Source organism: Arachis stenosperma, chromosome 4 (genome assembly GCF_014773155.1).
Source record: "Arachis stenosperma cultivar V10309 chromosome 4, arast.V10309.gnm1.PFL2, whole genome shotgun sequence".
NCBI lineage: Eukaryota > Viridiplantae > Streptophyta > Magnoliopsida > Fabales > Fabaceae > Arachis > Arachis stenosperma.
In genome coordinates, this window is record NC_080380.1 from 9,724,788 (window position 1) to 9,749,057 (window position 24,270).

General features: G+C 32.7%; 2 protein-coding genes across 2 annotated transcripts; one reads left to right on the forward strand and one right to left on the reverse strand.

Annotated features, from left to right (window-relative positions):
- The first annotated feature begins 17,448 nt into the window (after window positions 1-17,448).
- Window positions 17,449-21,099, forward strand: LOC130973810 (polygalacturonase-like). The gene is made up of 4 exons (XM_057898476.1): window positions 17,449-18,106; window positions 18,840-19,129; window positions 20,046-20,274; window positions 20,361-21,099. Exons 1-4 carry the CDS (start codon window positions 17,651-17,653, stop codon window positions 20,577-20,579), a joined length of 1,194 nt encoding a protein of 397 aa, XP_057754459.1. The 5' UTR covers window positions 17,449-17,650; the 3' UTR covers window positions 20,580-21,099.
- A 1,463-nt stretch (window positions 21,100-22,562) lies between these two features.
- On the reverse strand, window positions 22,563-24,270 carry LOC130973130 (xylulose 5-phosphate/phosphate translocator, chloroplastic). Its single transcript, XM_057897544.1, has one exon. It carries the CDS (start codon window positions 24,000-24,002, stop codon window positions 22,704-22,706), a length of 1,299 nt encoding a protein of 432 aa, XP_057753527.1. The 5' UTR covers window positions 24,003-24,270; the 3' UTR covers window positions 22,563-22,703.

Here is a 24,270-nt window from a genome sequence, read left to right on the forward strand (position 1 = left end):
ATGACTGTGACGTGCTTCAAACTCCTGAGGGCTGGGCGTTAGTGACAGACGCAAAAGAATCAATGGATTCTATTCCAACCTGATTGAGAACCGACAGATGATTAGCCGTGCTGTGACAGAGCATAGGAACGTTTTCACTGAGAGGATGGGAAGTAGCCACTGACAACGGTGACACCCTACATAGAGCTTGCCATGGAAGGAATCTGCGTGTGAGAAGAGGATCTCAAGGAAGAGTTGAAGTCAAAGGACAAAGCATCTCCAAAACTCCAACATATTCTCCATTACTGCACAACAAGTAAAGCTATTATTCCCCAGTACTGCATCCTTTATAAACAAATAACTCTATTGTTCAAGTAATCCAAACAATTTTGTTGACATCCTGACTAAGACAAATAAAATAAACATTGATTGCTTCAAGCCAATAATCTCCGTGGGATCGACCCTTACTCACGTAAGGTATTACTTGGACGACCCAGTGCACTTGCTGGTTAGTTGAACGAAGTTGATCTTGGACCATATTCTATTATCATATTCTATAAAGAGATACAATTTCGTCCACCAGTCACGCAGCCTTAGAGAGACAGTGTAAGCAAAAGCACACACAGAGAAGAGAGACGATAAGGGGTAAGGCCAGCCTCCAAAACTTCATGGGTGGGTTGTCACCAAAATATTAGGGCACTGCTTGTATTTTGAAAATGACAACGTTTTCCATTAACGAGCAAAAATAATTTACCGTTTCCCCACCATCCCTCCCTGCATCATTTCTAGAATAGGCTTCATTGTTTTTCCCTAACTGGATCACCAACACTACCATTATTTCAACAATGGCAGCAACGATACAAAGGCCTGCAATAACCAAACCCAACTAAAATTTCAAATCTGCACACATTCCTTGAATTTTGCTCTTGTTAGGCCCATTGCCTCCTGACCAAAAACAATAAAATAAAGCCCAATAGCTTCACATAGTACACCAGCTGGCTCACCTCAACTTTTGGCTTTATTTTGCTTTTAAGCTTAACAGTTATCACTGCCCTTGTGGTCAGTTTTCATTTTATTGCAGGGACATTAAAGATATTACACAACATGCTACAAGACAAATATTTAACCGATTACCTTACCGTACACGGATCATCAGAGATCCAAAAAAGTGGACTGGATCATTAGAAAACTTTCCTATCTCTTTAACCAAACATTGTGTTAGTTACAACCCATCAAAATAAATAATTTTAATGTTTTATATATTACTTTCTAAGAACTTTTGATGACAAATAAAGTAAACCAATTATTGTTGGTTATACGATTCAGGGATCTTAACTTGATCCAAGAAGAATAATAAATTCATACAATGTATAAGTATTAATTAAGCTTAGATCAGTCCATGATGATAGAGTTTTGTAAATTCATACAATGTATAAATATTAATTAAGCTTAGGTTGAATATATTCTGACTTTTATTTAAAATTTCTAATGTTTTGTAGATGAAAGTTTCTTTTATTATGGTCTTTGTGTTTTGTTTTGTTTTTTTTTTTAGTGAAAATGAGAGTAATCACCACAATAAAAACGTCGAGTATAGTCAAATTTTTTGTCAAATTTAGCATTTTGTATTACTGTCGGCTTTACTGACGAATTTATGAAGGATTTTGATATAATTTTTGTTATGTCAAATCATTACCAGCAGATTTACTTATTCGACGGTAAATTCGTAGGTAATACTTGGAGGGAAAAGGGAGGGAATAGGCGCAAACTTTAGCGTAAATCCGACGGTAATGAGCCTTAAAATTGAGAGTGCAAGCCCTCTCCCATTCATTTCAAATATCCTTTCTCTCTCTAACCTCTCTTCTCCCTTTCTCTCTCAAGCCGTTTCCACTCCTCGCTACTCGAGCCCCGCCACCACCTCTCCCTCTTACGGAAACCAGCTTGTTCGTCCTCTCCCCTGGTACCAGCCGTGACTCTGTCTCAGTTTCTCTGCCGCCGTCGCCGTCTAGCACCGCCACTGCATCTCCCTCCGTCGCCATCCCCTCTCCGGTTCCATGTATCTCCCTCTTGTTTAGATCATAATTTATGATTTAGTTACATGTTAATTTAGGGTTTAGTTATTTGTTAATTTAGAATTTAGGATTTGATTATTATATGCTAATTTAGGATTAAATTAATTTAGGATTTGCGTTTTGGTTACCATATGTTAATTTATGATTTATTCTTAATTGTTATTAGTTATTATAAAATAAGATTTGTGTTGATTATGTTAGATTTGTGTTGATTATTCAGATTTTTTAGTGAAGTTTTCATTATATATTTTTTTATTATTATTAACTTGTTCTTAATCTTTTACTTGAAAATTGTTTTTTGGTGCTTTAATTTCTTTTTGAAGCTGCTTACTGCTTCAATTAGATGATAATATAAAATCAGTTAGAAAAATTATAAAAGTTAGTTTGATGATGAATAAATTAAAATAAATTATATGATTTAGGATTTGTTTGTTTTACAAAGTTAAAATGCTTTAAAATTTAGCAAATCTGTGCATTTGAGTTAATTAGTAACAATAATTGAAGCCTCTTGGTGGGTGGATTAGGATTTGAACCATTGTATATTGCCTTAATAATCAATTGTTTAAGGGCAAATGAGTTTTATGATTGTGTTAATTGTGAAATTGCTTGGTGAGTTAACTTATTTAATTGTGTTTTGACTGATACTGTGGATTGAGATTTGTTGAAATTGTGGAAACTGTAAAAGGTGGATATATGTCCAATTTTAGGGAAAGTTATATAATCTAAATGTTGAATGATTCGTGTAGTGTGTGTGTGTGTGTGTGTATATATATATATTCTCTTTGCAGAAATGACGACAGCTAACAGAGGTAGATCGAGTGGGTCTCATGGTTGTGGTAGAGGGGGCTTCCACCGCATCCCAAGGGACTGTCTAGTCATCACCCTTTATACCGACTATCTCGTCGACCCCTGTGACATCATAGGCGGGTCTAGCGGACCAGTAATTCATCCTGGTCCCAAACTCGAACTACGTGCCTCCTAAAAGAGTAAAGAAAGAAAAAAGTTGCAGAGCACGTGATGCAGAGGAAGTAATATACTGTAAATTGAATTGAAAAAAAATGCCTTTCAATGAATCACTAAAGGTAAGTTTGATACACCTTTATTACGTTCCACTCTTAAAAGACTTATATAGAGTGGTTAAAGTCCTTTCATAATAGCAATACACACAATATAACTAGTTATCATCTTTCAATAATTTCTTGGCCTTTCTTGATCAGCCCTTGATCTTGTGCTTCTTTACTTGCCTCAAATCTAAAACTGAACAAGATACAATATAAGCAATAGGGGAATTGAGTGAATGAGAGGGTTGGGAGACAACAACATTTGTAAATTGACATATGCCCTCTTTATATATACCTTGTAAGAGCACTTTCTGTGTAAATTGGCATTTTACACAACAAAAATTAGCAAAGAATTCAAAATAGACACAGTTATCATCAGCAAATTTCAAAACAGTAATCAAGTTCTTGGTGATCTGTGGTGTGTGTATCAAGTGCTGAAGATTAAAATATCTTTTGGAATCTAAAGAGTATAGAAAAGAATTTCCAATATGAGAGATGGAGATACCTTTACCATTACCCACTTGAACTTGTTTTGGGCCCGTATATTCTGAACATGTCATCAAGTTTGATTAAATTGGCGTCACATGATGAGAAGCCCTAATATCTGAGTACCAAGCAGGATCTACAACAGTATTGGGGGCAGCAAGAAAAGCAATGAGATGGTGAAAGGATGGTGCTGGAGGGGGAGGTACAGTGGATGTAGTTGAAGGTCCTAGAAAGGAAGTAGAGGAGGTTGAGTAATTCTGATTATAAGCCAGGTTTTTGGATTGCTGTTCTTGATTCTAGGAAGGAGGGGGAATATCTTGATTAAAGCGATTGAAGCAATACCACACAATGTGACCAAAACGTTCACAAACTTGGTATTGAGGTCGATTTTGCTGGGAAAATACACGACCTCCCCTAGGAAAACGTCTCCCTTTTCCTCTTCATAATCCATTGCCTTGAGCAGAGTTGTGAAACACAGGAAAGGAATTTTCGGTAAGATCAGCTTGAAGAATACCACTCCCATTTTTCTTGAATATCTTTATTATGTCATCATGAGACATGATTAGATTTTTAACTTCCACAAGACTATAAATTTCTGGTTTGGCATTGATCGTAAGAAAAAGATTTTGGTACTCTTCATTAAGCCCTTCTAATAGAACTTTCACATGTTCTTCCTTAGAGAGAGGGTTACCTAAAGCTGCAAGTGCATCAGTCACATTCTTGATTTTGAAAATATAGTCACTAGCTGTCTAACATTGTCTTTTTTATCAAATTTCAATTGAGCCTTCAGTTGTTTAATCTGATATTTGGTGGATTGTGCAAAATAATCTTCAATTTTCTACCACATTTCATAGTTGAACTTGAAACCTATCATTTTGTTCTTGAACGCATTCTCAATTGAGGCAAGCATCCAAAAAACCAAGTGAAAATCATCTTACTTCTTGATCAGACTTGGATATGAACTGGGGTGGGATTCGTTCTTTAATGAAATGATCTTCAAAATCCTTACCTTCAATTGCATTGAGTGCTTGTTGCTGCCAGGTCTTGAAATTTGTTTCACATAGCTTGTCTAAAATTAGATTGAATGATCATTACTGACGGATGATTGGAGGAACATTGTTGTTGGTGACTGGATTAGTAATGGATGAAGGTGTGTTGACAGGTGTGGGCAAGGAGGGGTTGCTAGCAACCATGGATCTTTTGGAACCTAAGTGCTTTGGATACCATAAAACAGTAAAGAAAGAAAAAAGTTACAAAGCACGTGATGCAGAGGAAGCAATATACTATAAATTGAATTGAAAAAAAATGCATTTCAATGAATTACTAAAAGCAAATTTGATACACCTTTATTACGTTACACTCCTAAAAGACTTATATAGAGTGATTAAAGTCCTTTCATAACAGCAATACACACAATACAACTAGTTATCATCTTTTAACAATTTCTAGGTCTTTCTTGATCAGTCCCTGATCTTGTGCTTCTTTACTTGCCTCAACACCTCCTTCTACTATGCCCCTTACAGATCCAATGACAGATCTCGTGGCGACCACGTGTTCCACTCGACCTACTTCTGTTGCCTATCGTCATGTCTGTACAGCGAATATATTAATAACATAACAAACACCAATAAATAATAACATAAGAAGAAACTTAGGAAATAATAAATAATTCAAAAAGTGGTGTAGTTTTGTAAATAAAAAAGGAAATTAACAGTGTTTTAGTTTCAAAATAATTAAATTAGACTTTCAAAGTATTCTAACATTGTTCTATGTTATTTTTTTTCAAAGCATTCTAACTTTCATAGCATTCTAACTCTCAAAGCATTCTAACTTTGTTAACAATTTTTCAAAATATTCTAACTTTTAAAGCATTTTAACAAAGTGAAAAATTTGAAATACAAACTTAAGAAAGCACAAAATAACATGATAAAACATCACTAATAATGCATACGGCAAAACACTGTAATTAATCAACATAAACCAGCAGTTCCAGTAGCAATATGAATCAACAAAATAAGCATTAAAATAGTAGCAACCTATGAAAGCAACAACAACGAGCAAATTATCAACATAGTTAAGCACTGCTCAAACAAATTCAGCAATAATTCTTTAGCCAAATTAATAGTAAAACGCAGAGTTAATGATTTAGACTAACTCAAATAATCCCAACATCAAGAATCGGCAATCTTAGGTAACAATTCTAAACACATTGAGCAGAGATTAGAACCTATCAATCTAACTAAAATATCCTAACCTAACCACCTAAAATTAACTACAACAGAAATTACTCTATGTAAACAAATTACTAAAAATCAACTAACTAAATAAAATTAAGATTAACTAAGCAGAAATTAAATAGAGTGAAATACATATTGAATGAAAACCTAGAATGCAAAGCAATTAGAAGAGAGAAGACCGCAATGGGCGTTTCGAGCAGCGACAGGAACAGAAAACACAGAAGGGGGCGTTTCGAGCAGCAGCGGCGACGGTCTTTCCAGCGGCAGCAGAATAGCAGCAGCAATGGGAATAGAGAACACAGAAGGGGGCATTTCGGGCAGCGGCAGCTATGGTCTTTCAAGTGGCGGCAAAGCAGGGCAGTAGCGGAAGCAGGGGCTAAAGAGAGATTGAGAGATTAGAGAGAGAAACCAATTTTGAAATGAAGGGGAAAAATGTTCGCGGTTCGAATTTAAGAAACAATTACCATCGAATTAATCTGCCGGATTAATTCGACAGTAACGTGGTACGTGTAACCAAAACGCAACGTTTCACTGGTTTAGTGTCCGATTCATTCACTGGTAAATCTGACGGTAGCTAGCGCACCAAAATTTATTTTTTCCTCCAAATTTTACTGTCGACGTTACCGTCGAAACATCAACTCCGACAGTAGTATTTTAGGGTGACAAATTTATTGTCAAATCTGACAAAAAATTCGTCGCTAAAGTCTGACACTAAATTCGACGATAATTTCGACGGTTCTTAGCATTTTTCTTGTAGCAAAAATGATTTAGAAGTGGACGATATGAATTTAATTTGTTGAATTAATTAACTGTATTTTATTTTGACTGGCTAATTAATGTAGATGAATTACTTTGTGTAGTCGAAATTTATATGGGATAAGGAGCATGATCTGATGATTCGCAATATCTTCGACCACCAGGCAGCGAAACAACTTCAGCAGATGATGAGTGACATTCGTCAGGGGCACAACAACCTAACAATCTAGATCCGTGCAGATATCAAGAAGGATTTGAAGACCCGTACAGATGAGGGGTTCAAGCGTCACCATATGATGAAGGTCACTAACTGGGATTTGCCGAGGTCATCGAAGTATACGGGTAGGTCAGTGACCTTCATGAAGACGGGGAGCAGACTGGTAAGTAGTTTGGTAATGTTTGTTAAAAGTTTGGTATTAATTAGTGTTAATAATATATGCTAATCAGTTATTTGTTGATTTATTTTATTGGTTGGCTTGAATTTGTGTAGTCTAAGTCTTTGGATCGTGAAGTTACACTGGTAGAGACCTTCAAGTATACCCATACTTTGAAGGCCAACAAGGAGAGATTTTCTGATGAGCGATCAGCAGCCCATTATGTGAGTTCCAATTGATTCTAAGTTTGAAATTTATTTGGCTTAATTTAAAGTCAATTAAGTGTTATATCCTAATCACAACATGTGTGACACAAGAGGATTACATACAGAGATTGGAGGCCGCGATCCAGCAATCTCAGCCGCCTAGTGGGAACGACGAAGCTGACTCTGAGACTTCAGTGGTAGATCTTGATAGGGTTTGGTGCGAGACCACCTCTAAACTCCACAAGAATCACTGCTTCGGGTTTGGGCCGTTCTTTGCCAATGGCCTTCGCTCCTTTGCATTGGTGGCATCCTCTGCTTCTGCCTCTGCCACCAGTCCTGCCGATCCTCAGAAAATTGTAGACTTGAGGGAGGAGATACAGAAGCTAACACAGGAACATCACCAATAAGGGAGCAGTCTTAGCAGAGGTACAACGACCTTTTTGCACGCGTGGGAGGAGTCGTTGCCATCAACTCGGACCTAGCGGAGAAGCTGGAGCAGCTAGATTGGTTGTGAGAGCAAATGGAGCGGGTACAACCAGCATATACGCGCTAGAGGTAACGACGCTAAGGGTGGCAATGGGTAGGGTAGAGTAGGGTTTGGATCCAACCCTAATCCTACCCGCGGGTTGAGATTTTTATGTAAACTTAACCCTACCCTACCCGCGGGTTGAGAATATCGCAACACCAACCCTAACACTACCCATTCTTAACCCGTAGGTACCCAACCCTACCCGCGGATTACCAAAAAGATGCAACATTATTCTATAACTTGATGATAATTTAAAATAGAATTAATTTTTATGTAAAAAAAAAAAAACATATCAAATTATCAATTAATGATTTTCTCTTAGTCGCTAAGGCTTTTTTGCATTTAGTGAGAGGTCTTTGGTTCAACATCTACTTGAAACATATTTTTATATAAGTATAAGTATATAACATATATATACATATATAGGGTGCGGGTTGGTCGGGTAGGGTTGAGGCTTAACCCGCACCCTACCTAACCTGCACGAGAATCCTACCCGCACCCTACCCGCTGTGGACCGGGTTGGATCGGATCAGGTATCCACGAGTAGGGTGCATGTTGCCACCCCTAAGCGGTGCTGTTGGTACCAGTAGTGACACTGCTAGTGGGGCACCGACATTAGCACCTACTCCACCGCCTCAGCAGGGGGAAGATGACGACAACGACAATTATAGGGATCTGTAGGGTTTAGGGATTTCATTTTTTTATGTATACTTCGTTGTATTCTACTTCTCTGACATTTTATTATATTCAGACCATTTATTTTTAAGAAAATAATTTGTTGATTTCTGATAATTTTGTTAAGAGTATTAATTTGACTACTAATTTGTGGTTGAACTGTGCCAAAAAAATAAATAAAACACTACCGAAGGATTTACCAGTGGGCAAATCCGATGATAATTTGACTCCAAAAAACACGTGATATGGTGCCAAAGATACTGTTGGAATAATCTGACGATAATCAGCACCTTAGTCTCAACAAATTCATCCAAAAACTGACAGAAAGTTCGACGATAATTAACGTTGGACGAAATAATCGGCCGATTGAAAGTGGAAATTATTGGTTGGTCTAGAAATTTCTCAATAGAAATAGAATTTTTTCGTTGTAAGTATAGTTCCAAACCAACTAATAATTCTCCAATCAAATTTTAATATTGGTTGTCACAAGTATAAACCCCAATGAAAATTTACCGAAGTATTCAAATATCGGGTCATCTCACAAGGAATTGTAATGAAGTGCTCAATTATTGGCTATGAAGAAATAAGGGGGTTTGATTTGCAATTGACAAGAAAATATAAAAGCAAACAAGTAAATAAACAATTAACTAATAAAGGAAAGGAAAAGAACTCTTGGTTAGGCATAGGAATTGAGATCACCATCCTTGTCTATAAACTATATATTGACAATTATGAGAGACCAACCCATTAAGTCTACCTCTATGCTTGAAGTACGTACAATGTCTACCTCAAAGCTTGAAGTACGTCAAATAGGCTTGATCAACATCAATCCATAAGTCCTAACCTAGCTACTAATTGACTTAGTAGTAGGCTAGTGTCAATGGTTATCAAATTGACCACTAAGGGTTCTCAAATCACCAAATTAATGAGACCCAATGACTCAAGGTCACCCAATTCCCTTAGCCTAGGCCAAGAGTAAAGAAAACTACTCAAAAGCTAGTGAAAACATTTTATCAAACACCTAGAGTGCAATAAAAGTAAACATCACAAAATGTAAGAATTAATGAAAGCTACAACTAACATGAGCAAGAAATCAACAATGGCAATTAAGATAAACATAAAAGAGACATGGAAACATAAAATTGCATTAAAAGAAAATTGAAATAAACAAGAGTGCATGAACATGAAAGCAACAAAATAAAGTAAATAACAAGTAGAACTAGAAAAGTAAAGATGTAACAACAAGAAATTAAAAGGGAAAACTAAATCAAAACAAGAATTAAAAGTTGGATCTAAGGAAATTTAACCTAAACTACCCTAAATTCTAGAGAGAAGGGAGAGCTTCTTTCTTTAGAATTCTAACCTACAACATGATGAAAACTACACTATGACTTCTCTTCCTATTCCCTTGCAATCCTTGGGTTCAAAAATATAAGAAATGAGTTGGATTTGGGCCTCTTTGAGCTCAGAAATCGCCCCCAGCGTATTGCCCTTAAGTTGGTCACGCGCCGCTTGTCATGCGTACACTTGGGTCACGCGTACGCGTCATTGAAAATTTTCCTGGTCACGCGTGCGCGTGGGGTGACGTCTGCGCGTCGCTGGCGAATCTCCATCTCACGTGTACGCGTGGGTGACGCGTGGGTGATGCGTGCGTGTGGCCTTCAGTTAAGCAAATTCTCATTTCTTCATGAATTCTCCATTTTTGCATGCTTTTTCTTCATTCCTTCAACCAAATCTTTGCCTTCTAATCTTGAAATCACTTAATAAATATATCAAGGTATCGAATGGAATTAAAGTGAATTAAAATTAGTAATTTAAAGGCCTAAAAAGCATGTTTTTACTTTTAAACACAAATTAGGAGAAATTCACAAAACCATGCTATTTCATTGAATAAATGTGAGAAAAATTGATAAAAATCCCTAAATTCAACACAAGATAAACCACAAAATTGAGGTTTATCACCGATAAACAGTTTTCGCCATCGTTTATATCGTCACATTCAAGATGACGGTAAATTAATTACCGGCAAACTTTTGATGAATCCGACAGTAAATCCAACAGTACCTAACGCATTTTTTGCAGTGAATGTCAAATTGTCAATTACTAATTCAATTGAGAGTGAGAAGTTAAAATGGTGTTATTCTATTTGCAGTTTCTTCTTTCTAAAAATGGCATCGTTTCTAATACTGACATGTTATTTAACGTGCCATATCAACTCTTATTAATAATGTTAGTAAACGAATCGACAAAAAAATTAATATGACTAAATTATTTTTTTTAAAAAATAGATTTGATTTAAAAAAAATTTTAACAACTAAATTAAAGATTACAGTTCTTTCAAAGATCAATTTGACTATTTACTCGTAACTAATTTATACATTATTGTGATCTTAAGCATTTTGGTGTTTTTTTTTTTATTGTTGAAGTTAGAAGCTCAGTTCCGAGAAGGGAAGACTTATCCGAATTAAACGAACATCATCACCTACCTAAAGAATAAATAAATTAAACCCTGGGATCCTAGAAGGTTACGTTGCACATGCATACCCGTCAAAGAGTGCTAAAGATTGATATGCGACTGCAAAGAAATAGTAGCTTCCTAAACTACAAGGCATTTAAGGGGCACGAAAAATAGCATTATACAAAAGGAGAGAAGTAGTAGAAGATAACATTTTTTATTAATATTAATTAATATTTGGTTAACAATTTATTTTTATATTATTAAAATTTAAAATTTAAAATATAATATTTAAAATTTAGAATATTAATTGAGCTTTTGCTAAAAATAATAAATTTTTTTAAGTATGTAACATTATTTTCTGAAATATTACCTGAAACGTAACTAAAGAAAACTTAAGCCTAGAAATAAGGTTCAAATGTCTTTGGACTGAGAGTTCCAACTTATTTGCTAGGACAGTGGATGATGTGACGTCTTCACTTGGACGGTGACGGGAGTATTTATAAAAAATTTTGATGTCTAAATTAACAAGGATTTAAATAAATTTTAGATAAAAATGGATTGAAAAAATATTTTAGTGTTAGCGTATTTATAGATTGATAGATTAAAATTTAGTTATTTTTTAGACTTCTGATGATCATCCATAGTTATCTTTTATGCTACGTTTGGTAAAGAAATTAATATTAAGAGATAAAGATTAAATGATAGAGACTAATATAAAATATACTTAATTGAATTATATTTCAGTATTATATTTTGTTTAAAATAAATATAAAAATTTAAGGATAAATTTAAAATTTAAAAGATTAAATAAGAATATTTTTATGATAAAACGTTACTAAAACTTCATTTTTTTTTTCTAAAAATTTTAGTTTTTTGTGTCTCACTTTCTTGTAATATTAAAGTTGTGTTTGGTTTATGTATAGGTGAAGACATAGACACAAATATATAAATATTAAAGACATATACATAAAAAGACATAAAATTTTTAGTTTGTTTAGTAACTATGAACAAGACAGAACATAAATTATAAATATCAATATTATCCTTATCTCCCAAAAAAAATCACCACAGACACTACTATTAAGAATAAAAGTGAAAAAATTTATGTCTTAATCTTTATATCTTAGTGTCTCAATAAAATGATAATACACAAATTTTATGTATTTATGTACCAATGTGTACCACTGCATCTTTACTTATTTTATGTATTTAAAAATCAAACATAAAATATAGGTGTGAGTGTGTCACAGTATCTCAAAATTTAATAGACACTCCCACTAAACAAACGATGTCTTTAAAATTTTGTGTCTCAAAAATCTTTAATCATCAAACACAATATTTAATCTCAATCCTCCAATCTCAATTTCAGTGTCGAAAAAAAAAATACAACTTTATAAAGTGGAAAGTTATATATCCCTTTAATTATAGGAAGAGCATTTGAGTTTGCTCTCTAAATCGAGTCGGATACCGACTATGTGAACCCGCAATCCAAGTCGGTCCGATCCATTTGGATTAGAGTTATATGGACTGGACTTATCACTAGTCAGACTTTACGTGACCCAATTTGGGTGTTATCCATTTCTTTAATGAAAATGTGAATTTAAAATATAAGATATTTATGCATTTGTACATTAATATTAGTGTATTTTGCTTAAATACGTAAATATCTCATACTTCGAAAAAGAAAATATAAATAATAATTTTTTATTTAAATGGGAAGGAAAAGCCAAGGAAATAAGCCCCCATCCAACTAATAGTAAAAGATGTGGTCATCATCAACATAGAGGGCAATAAAGGAGTAGTGATATTTTGCGGTCCAACGACAACATGATGATTGGTTAATATATAGTATACTATTTTGTACCACATAACTCATTAGTTAAGGACAAATTACATTGATATTTTCTAGGATTTGATAAAACTCGGTGTGATTATATTATTATATACAATGTTGAAAGAAGCTAGGATATATATGACTAATTAATCTTTCCACTTTTTAAGTACGACACTCGAATTACCGAGTCCTATATATTGGCCTATTCATATATATAGAGGAAGAAGAAAAAAGAAAAAAAAAATAGAGCTTGCTTGACCACAAAATCAATAGTAGAGAATAATGAATAATGCGATATGAAAGTAAAAGGACGTACGAGTACATTTGGAACCATGCACATATATCTTTGGCATATTATATTGATGAGGGTCATAAAATACATAGCCACCCATGTGTTATATACTAAATGATATTATTGTTACATAGGAACAAAACTTTGGTGCCTGTATAGATTATGATCACGTGGATATATCATCGATCTTTAATTACGAAGAAACTCATGCCAAAATGCATTTATGATTTATTGGTTAAGCTTCCTATTGTGTGTGTGGCAAGAGCTATGTAACAACAAAAAGAAAAAGGGTTTATTAGTAATTAATAATAATAAACTATGAGTCCTGCTAGGAAGTCATAAAAACACTCATCCCAAAAATTCTAAGCTAATTTTAAAATTTATCAAAAATAAAACTCTTAACCTTTCAGATCTAAAACTCTAATATCATATTATGATACTACTCATTCCAAAAAACTTACAGCAGTAAAAAAAGATAATACTAATAATTATATTTTTAATACTTCACAAATTTTTATTGTACTGACTCCGTATACTTTCTCATAAACTATGTATGAGACCCATCAACATTGTATAAAAACTTGATTCCCTTTAATTTCAATCCACTTATTGCTGTGTTTGTATTGTGCCCATTATATTTTGGTACCACATTATCTTGTGCATTAAGCAATGAAATGAATACATGAATACACCAACTATACTATAGCACGAAAATGAATCATTAAGCACAAGATGTTTGCTTAAATTAGCTAGGGTTTTTAATTAAGTAGGATTTTGCAAACCATACGCGTGCCATTATTCGTTATAAGCAGCAGCTCTTCTACTTCATTTATGTCTTCTCCAATAATAATCTATATAAATTAATATTTATTTAAGTTTAATTTTATTTGTTAAATTTTAAAATTATAAAAAAAAAAAACCGAGAGAATTGGAGCTTTAGATATAAGAAAAAGTATAGAGGGAGAATGATCATATTGAATAATGTAAACAACAAGTTAAAAATTTAATTTTAAATTAATTTCAAAAATTAGATTCCCCAACCATAAAACCCAATAACATACTAAAAACCATTCCACCACTTTCACCCAGATTAATCCTAACTTACCTTTTCATATTCATAGGCAGTAAAAATTAGGCTTATAATGATATAGTTCTTTACTTTGTTTCTATCAAGTTTAAACTGTCCAAATTATTATTTATCAAGTAGTTGGATTCTTGTATCATCAATCTGACGATTTTTATAGTTCTTTACTTTGTTTCTATATAATGATATAATTTACAGACTACTAACTTATAACATTGTGCTTCTCACATTTCTTACTTAATGGCATTTGGATTTCTTTTCACTGTTAAAAGTTCTCCAAGATGGCGAGGTATGACATGACTGGTATTGAAATAAATCTTAGAAAAATTCTTGATGAAATGGAGAGAACTCAGAGTGAAAGTGCTTGGAATCATATTTGGATTTAATTGACTCTCTGAATGTTTATTTTTGTGTAAATAGATGTTTTTTTAATAGTTTCAGATGATTCATTTTTTGAGTTATCGGATTTTTTTTACATACTTTGGGAATTTTTTTTGAGTTATTCATCATTGTGAACAAGAAGCAGACTCTTTTCATCAGCCATGATGTTGTTTGCGCATATATATACTGAAATTTTCACCAATAAAAAATGTAATTATATCATTAATTAGATGAGCATGTAAACATAATTCTTAAGTTTCAATTGACTAATCTTTATTATGATTTTTTTTTTAAGTTGGATACCTTTTCTGATGTAATTGGATTTAAATGTATACAAAACTTGAGTTGTAAACTCTTTTAGATATCATATGTACCATTTGGTCATCAACAAATAGAGCAATTTTCAAAACAGTTAATCTCAATTGTGCTTTCACATATATTGAAAATTTGAGTAATTATGAAAAGGCCCAAAACAAGGTTTTATCCTTGTGACTCCAATCAGATCAAAATTTATCTCTAGTATGACTCATGTTATCAATAGTCTTGCATGGTTATGAAATAGCTTTCTGCTACAATAAGTTAATAAAAAAAAAGGACAGCAATTTACAACTAAGAATTGGATTTAAAATTTAAAAAGTGGTTATTAGTAAACTAAATTTGGAGTGTATTAGGTATAAATATAATTATATATATCTATATTGAATTAGCAAAAGAACAAAGTGTATGTAAACAATGTCAGAACAAAATAATTTGGGGTTGGAATAATAATAATAATAATAATAATAATAATAATAATAATAATAATAATAATAATAATAATACATGTCACTGTTATTGGTATTAGTAGTATAGTTTTAAGTAGATAAATATTCTAATAATAATACTCTCTCAAAATATATATTAAACTCTTTAATTACAAGTAATCCTCTACAAGGTGTTGGTTTCATGATAAGTTAGGATTCTTTTGAATATTCTGCATAGTGTTTACACTTCTTATAAAAGCTATCCAAATTCAGAACATATAAGTAGTTGCTAAAGAATTTACAAACAACAAACTTTGAATTCATGTTAATTTTTTGTAAATATAATCTACAATACAAAGAACTATTTTTATATATATTAAAATAAACATTTACTTTAGTTTTTCAGTAATAATTAATAAATTGACCAAAATATTATTCGTGCACTATATTTAAATATTTTAGTTAAAACTTAATTTCAATAAGCAAAATTAATTAATTAATCAAATCCAAACAACATAATAAAAGAAATTTGCGAAAGATGTGCATACAAAATTCAGTAAATCAAGTAACAAAATAATAGTATAAATCATATAAACATCCACTTCTCATATAAAAAAATCATTCGTATACATGGTAAAATAACCATTTTTTAATTATTTAATAACAACTAACAATCGATTGATTGGAAGTTAGGATTTTTTATAATTATTATATAAGAAGTATTTTAAAAATTTATTGCAATGATAGATATGATTTTGAAAAAAAATGGAAATGATTATAATTTTAAACAAAAATTTTAACAATCAAAAGAATAATTTATTACTTGCCAAAGTAATTTTTTACAACCACAGTATATAGCAAATGATATTCCAAAAGAATGAATTTAATGATGAAATCAAATTTTTTATTTAAAGAATCATTTATATATATTAAAATATAATTTTTTTATACATATAATATTTTTTATATTTGCATATATTTTATTTAGTAATATTTAATTTGCATGCGATATTTGTGTACGGTGCCATGTCCCACAGTAGTCGTGCTACAATCTAGTCTCTAGCATGATATTGTATGTTCCATCTCATTCTTTCCATTTTGTCTTCTCTCCGACCAATTTGTAATTTATTTTTTCTCCTCATCAATACTAACATATATATAAAGCCAAAATGCAATAACTTTATTTGCTCCATCGTTTTCTTTTCAATTAATTTTAGTGAATCCCTCTAATATTGTACCCCCTCCCCCCCCCCAAATAATTTTCTCTTAATTATTTGGGCCTTTAATTAATTGCTTTGCTTGACCTAATGTGCTACAAATATGTAGTTGATCAAATCCATGCATGCATTTATCTGAAGATGTTAGTGTACTACATTACATAATTGACCCTAGATTGTTCATTACATTTATACCCTTAGTAATTAACTTTAATTATATACTGCGTGACCATATAATAAGTCTATGTATACTTATTTATACTAATACGATTACTTATGGATCCATATATAGGCCCTAACTATATATCTATGTAATGAATGTGTAGCGCGCATGTGACTAATTAAATCAAAGTTAAGTAGTTAACCAATTTTGACGAACAAGAAAAAAGCAATTAAGTGACGTTTATTGTGAAATGGAGCACGCAAAGCTCACTTCCGTAAACACACCAACATGCTCATAACTCCACTCTTCGCCGCGCCTTTTTCTTTGCTACTTAACAGTTTTTTTTTTTAAAATACGATTTGTACAGTAAAATTTACTAATATATTTGTGTGTAAATATATGTATGATTTAATTTATTTTTAATGTGTATATATATTTTAATATATATTTTATATTGATAGCTAATTTTAATATATATATAGGTGAAATTAATTGGGATACAGTTTAGCCAATTAAATATATTTCAGTCAAATTAATTGGGTGTGATACTGTCAATATTTGAATTTTTATTTTTACACAAAAATTACCAAATCATTAATCCAAAAACTTTAAGTTAATAAGTGAAAGCAATATAAATAATTATGATTAATAATATTATATTATAAAATCACTTATTCAAAAGTTTTAAAGCAACATAAATAGTTATATTTTTTGAAAGATAATTTTAGATATCTGTATAGGAAGTTCATCGAATATATATGATTGATGAATAAACAACTTTTTTCTTTAATTGTGTACCAAAATTGATGAAGAAACTTGAAAGAGAGAAAAAAACAGGGATATGATATAGCTTGTATTGTACAAGTAAGTACAAAATTCTTAGCTTTAAATACCGTCAGAAACCGTTCCATGCCCCACGACTCCACCCTCCATCACCACTCCTACTATATCTCTCAATTTTCTGCTTACCATTAATTCACATTCACACACACATAAACACATTCTCTTCTTTTAATTCATTTTGTTCTCATTATCTCTCAACACACTGCTACTACTACATCCTTTTCAATTCATTAATTCTATTATTATTCATCACGTTTTCCGAAATGGCAAAACAACTCCCTCATACTCTTCTTCTCCGCCATGCATTGTTTTGCTCCTTATTCTTCACACAAATCTTAGCCAAATCAACAACCTACAATGTGGTCGACTTTGGAGCCGACCCGACCGGCCTCAAGGACTCCACACTGGCCTTCCTAGGTGCCTGGAGCAATGCGTGCGGGTCCTGGCGACCCGCACGCATCCAAGTACCTCCAGGGCAGTTCCTGCTTGGAACTGCCACGAGGTTCGGAGGGCCATGCAACAGCAAGGTAATCTCCATAAGCATGGGAGGGGCGACGTTGGTGGGTCCCTCTGACTACAGGGCCATCGGAGAAGCGCTGCATTGGTTGACTTTTGACCAGGTCAGCGGCGTTAGGATTCACGGTGGCGTTCTTGATGCCCGTGGCGGTTCCTTGTGGGCTTGCAAGAGTTCTGGCCAACCTTGCCCAATTGGAGCCATAGTAAGTTCCATCAACATTATATTATTGAAATTTGAATGAAAATGGAGTAGTAAGTGGGTTACGGGATTGGGGGGCATTACTGTCTTTTCAGCTAAATCCAGGTGAAAATAGAGATGATGAAACTGTTTTGTAACCGTTTTTGAAGCAAAATTGGAAAGTGTCGGAGGTAGACACTCAATAAGGTTTTGATATGATGTTATGTTATTGTTGGTCCACAAAATAGTGTATCACAATTAAGGTATATTATCATGCTAGGAGACTAATTAACGGATTTTTAGCTAACATATAACTAATGACTATTTTTTATTGACTTTCTTTCATAAATTAAAACTAAACTTTGATTAATTAATGTTTTATGCATATTAATTTTGCCATATAGCATTCCTATGTTATAGAGAGTAGTATTTTTGTGTGGATCCTGTTCGCCAGATTTACGGCTTCAAAACTCATCACTCCCATGCACCTTTCATTCTTTATCGCCACCATTCCCACCACATGACAAAATAAATAATACAAAATTAAACTCAGGTTTATTCAATTTATATACTATCTTCCTAATAATTTCTTAGCGAATTCGGAAAAAATATTGAATATTTAAAAATTTAATAAAGAATAATGATATCACTCGTATTTTGATAAGGTAACTCATTCTTTTTAATAAATTTATTCAAAAAAAATTAAAATAATTATTATCCTGATTTAAAATTAAGTGAATGATTATTTGTGGAAGCAGACACTTGGAATCACAAATTCCAACAACGTTGTTGTTACGGGGTTGTCCTCAATTAACAGTCAACTGTTTCACATGATCATCAGTGGATGCAACAACGTCAAAGTGCATGGAGTGAAGATCATGGCCCCCGGAAACAGCCCCAACACCGACGGCATCCACGTCCAGTTCTCCTCTGACGTCACAATTCTCAACCCAAGAATTCGGACCGGCGACGACTGTGTCTCCGTCGGCCCCGGCACCAAAAATTTGTGGGTTGAGGATATTGCATGTGGACCTGGCCATGGAATTAGGTTTATTTCTCAATTTAATGCATTTATTTTATTTTTTTTGAATTCAGCGAATAATTTCTGTTGGTTAACATTAAAGTAATTTTATAGTATCAGATAATAAAATTTCAAAATTATCAAAGTAAGTAATAATTTAGTATAATTTATGAGGGAGAAATATTATTATTTCTAGATATAGTATTGTCATTCTTTGCTTTTGTATTTTTTTAAATTATTCTCTAATATAAGTGACATTATGAGATAATCTTAAACTGTTTTACATAAAAACTAGAAACTAAAATTATTTCTTCTATTTTGATAATGACACATGACTTTTTTTATTGCTTATTGCAGTTTGTATTAATATATATATAAAAAAATGGCATTATTAAAAATGGAAGTACTAGTGTCAGTGTCTTTAATAATAGTACAGCTATAGGGTGGTATAAAAAATCAAACTTCAGCCCAAAAAAAAATTTCTAATTTTTTAATTCAAATACGCATACATTTTTTATTAATTAAAAATATAAAAATATTTTTAATTTTTTAAAATATGAAACATTTAAGTATTTTTTTTTAAAATATATAAGAATAAATTGATCTTTAGAGACATTTAGATGTCTCGCATTTTAGAAAATGAGAGACGTTTTTGTAATTTTAATTAGTCGAAAATTTATGTCTTTAAGATAAAAAGTTAGGACCTATTTGTCGTTGAGTTTAATTTTGATGTACTGACAATGTTATACAGTCGTTTAATCACATCCGTTCTTTTGGATTACTATTCAGTGGTCAATGTAAAAAATTGTTATTTTTACTAATATGACGCTATGTAATTGGATGCATATGTAGAACCATTTCAGTGCATTAAAATTAAATTCTTGGTTTTGTTTACTCTAAACTTTATTTGATGAATTATTATGAATGATTTTATGTGGTGCAGCATAGGAAGCTTAGGATGGGGCATGAACGAAGATGGTGTGACCAATGTGACGGTTAGAACGGCAACATTCTCAAAGACTATGAACGGTTTTAGGATAAAATCTTGGGGGAGACCCAGCAATGGGTTTGTGAATGATGTACATTTTGAGCATGCATTTATGTCTGATGTTCAAAACCCCATTGTCATTGACCAACATTACTGCCCTTATTACAGTGGCTGCCCTCAAATGGTAATCACTTTCATTCTATCTCCTTATTCACATTCCTAGGGGTACTTTTGTCTTATTGCCTTCAGTGTATGTAATTCTTATTGTAGGCCTCTGGAATCAGGATCAGCGATATTTCGTACAAGGACATACATGGAACATCTGCAACACAGGTTGCTGTGAAATTTGATTGTAGTTTGAAGCATCCATGCAGACGGTTAAGGTTGGAGGATGTGAACCTAACCTACAAGAACCAAGTTCCTCAAGCATCTTGTAGAAATGCCGGTGGAACTGCATTTGGTACAGTTCAACCCGAGAGTTGTTTTTAGGGTAATTAGTTTCGTGTACATACGATTTATCATGAGATATTGCGGTTGGTTTGCGTTTTTATTTATTGTTTACATTTTTAGTGTTTTCTATTTTTAAGATTTTGTGAAAAAAAAAGAGAAAACAATGAAAATAATACAATTATATATTCTGTTTTCATATGTTTTTTCTCTTTTCACAAAATTTTATAAATAAAAAATATTAAAGATAACAACAAAAATAAAATACAAACCGAATGCATAGTTAATGATTTTTTTTGTTTTTGTATTTTTGGTCAACATTTTTCTTGTAACTTCATTTTGTGTAAGTGTGTGTTTGGTTGAACAACTTTATAGTCTTTTGATGAGTTTATATATACTGGAGTTTTGTTGGTGGGTGAGAAAAGGTAACTTGTTTGAGAGTATGATATTTGTAATTTATATGGTGATTACCACTAGGTTTTTGTGTTTTGTGAATGTGTTTTTTTATTTTTCTTCTTTTCCTTACCAATCATGTGTTTCACTACTTTGTTATTGATTATAGAAGTTACAAATTACAATGAATTTCTAACTAGTTATATAATGTATATCTACTGAATTATATGCCATTATTGGAGGGTTATAGGGAGAGAATGACAAAAAAAGTAAAAAATTAATAATTCATTTTATCAATATAATTAGTTGCTTTAAATTATAGATTTGAATTTGAAATAAATTAGAATGTACTTTTAATATAAATAGAATTCTTTTTTAATTTTGAAAGTTTTTCAAACACACTCTTTGTGAGGGATAATAATTAAAACAATTTTTTTATTTGTAGGCAAATTTGAAAGAATTGTGTTGAGATATAGTGAATTAATCACTAATGGGGGAATTTGGAGTGGTAAAAAAAGAGAGGAGAAAAGGTCTCCATTTTTTTCTTTTCTTTTCTTTTTCCCAAATAATATAGCTCACACTCTTTCACTTTCAATGCATGTGGTGGTTGATTCCTTTTACTTAGCTACATGGAAATTATACTTAAGAGTATGAGACATGGCAAATGTGTAATTAGCAATTACAAATACTTGAAATTCACAACCTCAAATAATATTCTCAAGAGATTACTCATTATTTTAAGAATTTTAGCCAAACTAGTATCTATCTATCTATCTATCTATCTATTAGAATTTGAACTCTAAATTAGTGTGGTTGAAACCACAAATTTATATACTTAATTAGTTGGAAGATATAATTGGATTGAAAATGACATGAATACATTGTGTTTATAGATATTTTGCAAACATGATGTGTATTTGAACCAATAACAATAACTTTGAATAAGGTCATAGCCAATGATATTTTTCTACTTCCTATTGGCATCAGCATACTACAAAAGGAAGAAAAGATAGTTAATTTAGCATTATTTTAATTCATATTATAGAAAATACCCCCTTGTTTATTGGGTGTTCACTATTACATTTTACAAATTACAAGGGCATAAGATTTTCACTATTGAGCATAATATCACATAAAATTTCAAGAGAGGTCAGTGTATGATTTTGTTAATGAAGAGACTAATCAAAATGTAAAAGCTAAGTTTAAAATTCTAGAGCAATATTATTATGAAAACAATAAATCCAATTGGACCTGTTTGGCTGAAGGAATCTCTAGTTTGAGAATTTTGAAATTAACAAAGAACCTTAGTTCACTTCTGATGATCAACAATATAATCAAGAGAGTGGTAAATTACTTGAAAGCCATGGCAACATAAAGCAGCAAAAGCATTGCAATTTGAAAATCAACAAGCTCTTCTAGTGAACAGTTATGATATGCACTTATGCAGTTACTGCAGATAGCAGTGAATCAAATTAACTTGAAACTCAGCATACAAGTAACATTGGGACTAATGAATATATGATGGTCAATTCTTATATCTTCCTAACCTATTTTATGTGAACCAAGCAAGAAGAAACTATACTCATGAAAACAAATTAAAATCAAGAAAAAAGTGCTTCAAAACCATAGCAGTAGCTCAAAAGAAAGTAGAAACTGAAGATCTTAATTAATGTCAAAAATCAAATGGTCTAACTGAAGATATTCAAATAATCCAACCAGATTTCTCCCCCCTTAACAACATTTCACTTTTTTTCCCCACTTCTTTTTCTTACTCTAACTACTCTTTTCACCTTCAATTTTCTTTGGTTTCTTCGCAGTTGCCTGCGAATACAGGAAAGTTCCAAGAATGGCAATGGCGGATCCTAGGCCATTAAGTGGTCTAACCGGATTCCTGAACACCAAAACTGACGACACGATCACCACCACTCTCTTCATTGTGTTCCCAACCGAAAAAGTTAAAGGACTAATCTCATCCAAGGCTTGGTAAGATGATTGGTTATAGAGATGGTAGAACACACCAGAAAGCAAAACCCAAATATAAAATGTGGATGGTTTTCCAATAGCTTCAATTGCCTTATAATACCCCGGAATCCATTGAGATCCTTCAATGAAAACAGCCACAGGAAACAAATAAAACAATGAAACTATAGTAATCCAACCATACAAGTTCAATCCATCAACCTCCTTGAAATTCTGCAAACTTCTCTTAGAATATATATTCCTCAACACAAATCCAACATTGCTAATTAAGGCACCCCACAATCCTTGCAAGTTGAAAGACACTTCAGTTACTGCAGCTAGAGAACAACCAAGAACAATAGGTAGAATTGAGAGCCAAACCTGAATAGGGAACCTATCACCAAGAACAGAACAGAATATGACAGAGAAAACAGGTTCTGCTGATTTGATTACATGAGTGAATGAAACAGCAACCTTAGAGAATGAGACACAAGCTGAGATGTGGCCTATTGTGTGGAACAAAGCAGGTCCAAGAAGTGCAAAGATGAAAGGCTTTGATATTTTTGGACATGGCTGGAGCTTTAAGGCCCATAGAGTTAGCATCCAAATTGAACCAACAAATAGCTGGAATGAAGCTAGAAGCCATGGAAATGGGAAAATGTTCAAGGCCTTCTTGTTGTAAATGTTGAAGATGATGTTTTGGAAGTACCATAGACCAAAAACAAGTGCAAGCTTTAGGGTCTTTGATTTGGGGGCTACACTTTCTTCTCCTCCTTCAGGATTGGCACCAGAAGAAGCTGCTTTCACAACTTGGTTAATGGGTTTTGCTTTGGACTCAAAAGGGTGTGTGAGAAACCTGGTGAAAGTTCCTAACTTTGTATTTGAATCTTGGATCTGAGATGTGGGCATGAAAGAAAGCTTGGAACTTTGGTGACCTTGTTCATGGAGCTGGGAAGTGGTGGTGGTTCTGAGGCAGGGTAGGTTCTTGTGGCTTTGAACCTTGCTGAGGAGATTTGACCTGAAAATGGTGGATGCATTTATGGAAGACTTGTGATTGTGTTTGGTGAAAGTGACACTGGATGATGAAGGTGAAACTACATTCAAAGACAACATTTTTTGTGTGGCTGTTCCTTCTTCCCTTTTTCACAAGGTAGAAGAAGAAGTGACTGAAAAGAATAAGAGAATGGAGAGAAAAAAAAACTGATTCTGGAAAGGTGAAGAAACAAAAAGGTAGAAGCTTTGGAAGTTTAAAATTGGAGTTGGAAAGTTGAGATTCCAGCAGCTACAGGGATTGAAGTCCTGCTGACTGGTGAGAGCATACACCGAACTGTGGTCTGTGTAGCATGTACCTAAAACCTAGTACAGTTTGGAGACTTAGAGA